This window comes from Rhinopithecus bieti, unplaced genomic scaffold (assembly GCF_001698545.2).
Source record: "Rhinopithecus bieti isolate Rb0 unplaced genomic scaffold, ASM169854v2 scaffold_19840, whole genome shotgun sequence".
NCBI lineage: Eukaryota > Metazoa > Chordata > Mammalia > Primates > Cercopithecidae > Rhinopithecus > Rhinopithecus bieti.
Window position 1 is genome coordinate 709,413 of NW_016809771.1, and position 7,085 is coordinate 716,497.

The 7,085-nt window shown below is 41.1% G+C and overlaps 1 protein-coding gene across 3 annotated transcripts in view; it reads left to right on the forward strand.

Moving 5' to 3' along the window:
- MCUB (mitochondrial calcium uniporter dominant negative subunit beta) overlaps positions 1-7,085 on the forward strand; it is a 120,617-nt gene that overhangs the window by 109,791 nt on the left and 3,741 nt on the right. For all 3 annotated transcript variants that reach the window (XM_017890402.1, XM_017890404.1, XM_017890403.1), the window contains exons 5-6: positions 4,873-5,033; positions 6,745-6,948. In XM_017890402.1, coding sequence (XP_017745891.1) covers positions 4,873-5,033; positions 6,745-6,948 — 365 coding nt within the window. The remainder of the gene's footprint in view (positions 1-4,872; positions 5,034-6,744; positions 6,949-7,085) is intronic.

Here is a 7,085-nt window from a genome sequence, read left to right on the forward strand (position 1 = left end):
AGTGCAGTGGCCAGATCTCAGCTCACTGCAAACTCCGCCTCCCGGGTTTATGCCATTCTCCTGCCTCAGCCTCCCGAGTAGCTGGGACTACAGGCGCCCGCCACCTCGCCCGGCTAGTTTTTTGTATTTTTTTAGTAGAGACGGGGTTTCACCGTGTTAGCCAGGATGGTCTCGATCTCCTGACCTCGTGATCCGCCCGCCTCGGCCTCCCAAAGTGCTGGGATTACAGGCTTGAGCCACCGCGCCCGGCTGAAGGCTCTTACTTACAGTGAGGTGCTGAGCATCTACTGGTCAATGTGGGAGAGTTTCTGGAGGTGGAAAATCATCATTTTGCAGCCAAATTCTAGGTGAGGCAAGAGCCATCAACAGGGAGGGAATTTAAGTAAGAAATTGCTTTTTAAAAAAGTCCTCCAGCTTGAAGCAGCTCCAGCTAGTCATATAGTATACAGTTTGAACACCAGTGACTCCTCTGTCTTTGTCACTTACTCCCTCTCCCCCGTTTGCTGTAAGTACTTTCTTACTTTTTGGTATAGAAATATGATCCAGGTTGATCTTGTACCAACTATCGTGTCCTGTCACTTTTATCAGCCATTTCTCTGAGGACCCCTCAAATAAAAATAATTTTTAAAAATTTTAATTGTATATTTGAACATTATATGGGATTTTCAAATACAAAGAAGAATAAAGAAATTAAAATGAATCACTTATTTCAACACTTACTTTCTTCCATTCTGAATTCTCTTTTAACATCAGAGCAGTATTTAACTTCAAAGAGAGGGTGACAGAAATTGAAAAATATAGAATTGGAAATCCCTGTTAAGATATTACACAACTTTCATGTCCAGTGAGTTCCGAACTCCCTGGAAGGTCTTCCACTTGCTGTTCTTTGGGTTGCATGTATGAACAAACAAGTGGAAAAAGATGTTTACAGGCCATCCCATTGCTCTACATGACCTTCCTAAACCTTCAAACCACCACATGGACCATAAGCCTTAGGTCTAAGTGGGGTAAAGCACAACCTCCCCACTCCTGCCTGCTCATTAGAAAACCCCGCTTGCTGCCTGGAAGGGCTGTTTGTTGGAATTGAACTCCTAGGGCAGAAGCCTCCCTGGAGATGGGAGGTCAGTGAGCCCAGGTTTCCCTGGAACCTCAGCTTATGAAAACTGTATCAGACTTGCCAAGTCTCAGAGGGTGAAGTAAACAGGGACACAGCAGGTATAGTTGGAAGGAAAACAATGGCAGAGGAATCATACTGGATTAACTGAAAATGAAATTTATAAAATTACAAATTTGGAGTCTTCAAAAAAGTTATTTAAACTCCATTTAACTAAAATATTCCTCTAATACATTGCAAATTTGGATTTCAAAATTTGGGGTATGAAAATTAAGTTCACACGGAAGACACATGTACAAAAAATAAGCTTCTGAAGAAAAGGAAAATAATAATTATCTCTCATTTTTGGCCTTTATTAGGAGATGCCACAGACAAATATTATGAGTCAGTTTAGGTTGGTAGTGTAACACATTAATTCTGTAGTGGTTGTTGAACTCAGATAAACATTTCATGCCACTTGACAAAGACTCTCACCTTGACTAAACTTCAGTCAGGTTCCTCAGAACCTTCTTCTCAACTAGGCGTTAACCATGGCCTATAAAAACTGTAAACTCTCAGCACAAATGTTGTCAACACTGCCCCCCTCACACCACACACACTAAGAGACTTGAACGAACATTTGCATAGTTTCTAATAGCTCAAGGCCACATTGTTTGGATGACAACTCCGCTTCTCTTAGAATGCCTGTCTGAGAAAGCTCAGTACCATCTGGAAAATTTACTGTTTATTCCAGCCAAAACCTGGTGGTAGGTCAATAAGCCATAGAACCTCATCTGTAGAGCAATGCTGTACTTTGAGTATGTTCCCCAAAGTTGATGTGTTGGAAACTTGATCCCCAGTGTTGTAGTGTTGGGATGTGAGGCATATTGGGAGGTGTTTGGCTCACAGGGGCACTGCCCTAATGAATAGATTAATGCCATTTTCACTGGAGAGGTTATCATGGCAGTAGGTTCCTTATAAAAGGATGAGTTTGGCCTCTTCTTGTGCTGTTGTGCATACACACTTGCTTTCTCTCTGCCTCCCTTTAGCCATGGGATGATGCAGCAAGAAGGTTCTCACCGATATGCCAACACCTTGGTCTTGGACTTCTCAGACTCCAGAACTGTGAGGAAGTAAAATTTTGTTCTTTGTAAGTTGCCCAGTCTGTGATACTCTGCTGTTGCAGCAGAAAATAGACTAAGACAGAAAATTGGTACCAGGAGTGGGGCTATAAGAATATCTGAAAAGGTGGAAGTGGCTTTGGAATTTGGTAATGGGGAAAGGCTGGAAGAGTTTGGAAGAGCAGACTAGAAAAAGCCTATATTGCCATGAACAGAGTGTTAAGGACAATTCTGGTGAGGGCTCGGAAGAGAATAGCTGTAGGAAGTCTGAACATTTTTAGAGATTTACTTAAGTGGTCATGATCAGAATGTTGGTAGAAATATCGATGGTAGGCTGGGCGTGGTGACTCACACCTGTAATCCCAGCACTCTGGGAGGCTGAGGCAGGTGGATCGCTTGAGGTCAGGAGTTTGAGAACAGTGTGGCCAACATGGTGAAACCTTGTCTCTACTAAAAATCCAAAAATATATATATGGTAAAGGCCAATCTGATAAGCTCTTTGAAATGAGGAATATCTTATTGGAAGCTGGAATAAACACCATTATTGTTATGGACTTGCAAAGAACTTCTGAGCCCTCACCAGAACTTTTTTTTTTTTTTTTTTTTTGAGAGAGAGTCTCTCTCTGTTGCCCAGGCTGGATTGCAATGGTGCAATCTCGGCTCACTGCAACCTCTGCCTCCCAGGTTCAAGCAATTCTCCTGCCTCAGCGTCCCGAGTAGCTGGGACTACAGGTGTGCACCACCATGCCCAGCTGATGTTTGTATTTTTAGTAGAGATGGGTTTTCACCATGTTGGCCAGGCTGATCTCAAACTCCTGAACCCAGGTGATCCACCCACCTTGACCTCCCAAAGTGCTGGGATTACAGGCATGAACCAACTCACCTGGCCTGGGGGTATAAATTTTTTATCACCCAGACCTGTCCTCTCTTGGGAGTCTCTCTTTGAAATGCTAATGTTCAAGGACATAACTCTCTTACTCCCAACCCGTGGGTGCCTGGCTCTGACTTGCATCCTGTCATAAGATATGAGAAGTTTATATCTCTTCTGTATAGTTACCAATTAAACCCAGATGGCCCAGTAACATTAACCAACTATCCACTTTTTGTAAATTTTCATTTCTCTGACTCTGTTCAAGCCCCTGCTGTTCACCCTGCCTATTCTGTCATTCTTTTTTTAAAACAGTCATCTCTGCACAAATTGAAGTTGAGTTCAGTTCACGCTGGACCCTATTGCAACAGTTATTAATAAAATTTACCCTTGCTGTTTTAGTGCCCAGCTTTGTCTATCTTTGTTATATACTCCACGGTTTTGGACAAAATTTTGTCCCATCTATGCCTTTTCTCTGTATATAGATCTTTTACGTACCAATACACTTTTCATTAACAAAAGGACTCTGACTCTTCTACAGATCTCAAAGCCTAAAAGGGAACACCTAACTTTCACCCCTCTATGGCAGCTATAGCCTAGACTATGGAAGAGGGTAAAGACTACAACAGTCTTGAATTGGGTAGTGATGGAAGAAAAATAACTTCCGGACTACTGACACAAACTGGAAAACTCACTGGACTGATACCGACTCTAGACACACGTCTCTCTTTTCTGCAGTTGTTTGCTGCTGCCTGGTGGGAAGGTCCATCTTCCCTTCCTCTCACCTTGTCCTCCCTCAAGTTCTCTTACAGTGATAATGAACAATTACAGCCCTCAGAAGGGTATCAATCTGAGGGACTTCTCATAGCCTGAGCCTAATTTTATATGGACTTATAAACCCATAGAGAAGGTGGGATGAGGGAAGTCTATAATCAAGAGAACTTTATATTAAAAACTCTGAAACCGTAATTCCTGTAAGAGTTGAAAAATAATTTTCCCTTACTCTTAGTTCTTAGCTGGGATGGACCCCTGTAATAAGAGAGATTACTAACAAAAAATCAAACAGTAGTTTATTAATGTGTATGTTTCATAGACACATGGGAGGTATCCAAGGAATGAGTAATTCTCAAAGAGGTGGCTCTGAACCTCAGCTGACAGAGCATCTTCTACAAAGAACAATACATTTTCAGAGTTGTGACAAGACTCAATACATTTTTAGAGTTGTGACAAGACAAAGGAAAAGGGCCTTGAATCTCTGGGGGCAGCAAATTGTGGAAAAGCAAATAAGTTGGTTAAAGGTAGTTAAAAGCTACTAAAGTTTGTCATGTAGATTCCTCTGGTGCAATCTCTAAGCTGAAAAGAGTCTAAAGTTGTGTCTTTGTTCTTTCTGGTAGAGGGGTCTTTGTAAAATTTGTGTCCTGCTTTTGGGCAAATAGGGAGAGGCCGGAGAGCCTTTCTTGTGTCTGCTTATTTTCAGTTGCCTTCAGCTCATAATAATCCTTATGCCAAAGTGGCATGTTTTTTGGTGACTTTTTTTTTTTAACCTTGTATATGAACTGCCTTTCAGATCCACACTTTGTTGTTTACTGTGACACTCTTTGTTGAAAAGAACATACTCTTGAACTGCTTTTCAAATGTATATTACACCTTTGTTTACATGTTTGTACACCAGCTTCCTTACCCTGTAGATCCTAAAATAATATTTGGAAAGAGAATTGGGGACAGAAAGACTTACACACCCTGGAGGAACAATATGGTGACTGGCTTGTTTCCCTTGTGTCTTTTCTCAGAAAAACCAACTAATGAGCACACTGCTGAGATGGAACACATGAAATCCTTGGTTCATAGACTCGTTACAATCTTGCATTTAGAAGAGTCTCAGAAAAAGAGAGAGCACCATTTACTGGAGAAAATTGACCACCTGAAGGAACAGCTGCAGCCCCTTGAACAGGTTAGGCAGCATCACGGTTGAGTATATTTGAAAATAATACCTAGTGTTTATTGAGTGCTCCTCGTGTGAGCATTTTTCTGAATGCTTTCCATATGCTAATTTTCTCCTTTACTCCTCACAAACAACCTGTAAGTTCAGTACTTCTGTCTTCCTCATTTTTTCAGATGAGGAAACTGAGCAACAGAGGTATATCGCTAATACATGTAGAGCCTGGACTTGAGCTCACGTGGCCTGTGTTCAGAGCTGCCATCTTAAACTCTATGCTATGCTTCCTCTCCAGAGATCAGTCATAATGTCTCTGTAAATAAGTGTAATATGAGCAGGGAAGCACTAGCTGGAGTCCTACCTCCCTTTCCTTTTTAGAGAATAGGCCCAGAGCCCTTACACCGCCTAACAGAATTGCAGCTGGAAAGTTGGTAATAACTAGCATCTAAAGTTAATCAATGGTGTGGAAACAATAACTTTGATTTGGGGGGATAGTTGGGGAAATTTGTTTGTTTCAAGAGAAAGAACTGCATTCTTTAGACTTATAATCCCATTTGTGATGTTTATTCAAATGGGAAGGTCTATGTGTATCTCTCAATATGAATGGAAAGTTTCAGGAGATGTAAGGAAGTTGTTTTGTTTTTTGTTTTGTTTTGTTTTTTTGAGACGGAGTCTCGCTCTGTCGCCCAGGCTGGAGTGCAGTGGCCGGATCTCAGTTCACCGCAAGTTCCACCTGCCGGGTTTACGCCATTCTCCCGCCTCAGCCTCCCGAGTAGCTGGGACTACAGGCGCCCGCCACCACACCCAGCTAGTTTTTTTGTATTTTTTAGTAGAGACGGGGTTTCTCTGTGTTAGCCAGGATGGTCTTGATCTCCTGACCTTCTGATCCGCCCGTCTCAGCCTCCCAAAGTGCTGGGATTACAGGCTTGAGCCACCGCACCCGGCCTAGGAAGTTTTAATAGTAATTACCTCTAAGGGTATTTGGAGGATGTCAGAGAGAGGGACTTGTTTTATTTTTTTGATTGTTTACCATTTTAGTTTTTTCTTTACTTGTAATATATTTACTTGGATTAAAATTTAAAAATCTAAAGTTTTCCTCCCACCCTATCCTCCCAGTTACTACATTCTCCACACCTATGAATCATTTTAGATTTCCTTTATCTGTGTACAAATACAAATATATTCTTATTCTGTTCTTTTTCTCAGAAAAGGAAGCACACTATTATGCACTATTCTCATCTTTTTTCAGCGTATTATAGAAATCTCCCCTTATCGGCACAGAGCTTCGTTACAGTTGTGTAACATCTTGATGGGCATATGGATTATTTTTGGACTTTCGCTATTAAGAATGAATCTGTAATGGGTTTTGTGTATGCAGGTGTATTTTCAGAATGAATTCTTAGAAGTGGAATTGCTGAGTCAAATAGGCCTCTAATTTTATTTGGGTCTCAGAGGATGACTTCTGAGTTTTTCATTGTATGCTCTTCTATACTATTTATTTTCCAAGGGCAGTTACTACCTTTATAATTTTAAAAAGATTAATGAGCTGATACAATAATGAGTATTTACTCATTCATGTATATGTTTTATAAGTTGTTTTTCCATATATCTGACCTCTTCAAAGTAATACAGATGTGCATTTGTTAAAGAGTTCCTTTTCATCTTGTTTTTTGTCCCTTTAGTTGGTATATTTGTAAACGGAATTAAGTTTTTCATTCCTCCTCAGGTGAAAGCTGGAATAGCAGCTCATTCGGAAGCCAAAACCAGCGGACTCCTGTGGGCTGGATTGGCACTGCTCTCCATTCAGGGTGGGGCACTGGCCTGGCTCACGTGGTGGGTGTACTCCTGGGATATCATGGAACCAGTTACATACTTCATCACATTTGCAAATTCTATGGTCTTTTTTGCATACTTTGTAGTCACTCAACAGGTGAGTAGTTTGTTAGGAAAATGGTAAGTTAGAACATCTTTGCAAAGAATCTCTTATCTGAGCAATGAGCAATAAAAGCCTTTTATTTACTGAATTGCTGCCATCTGGGTTTTATGAGCTGGTAAATGTATTGTTTT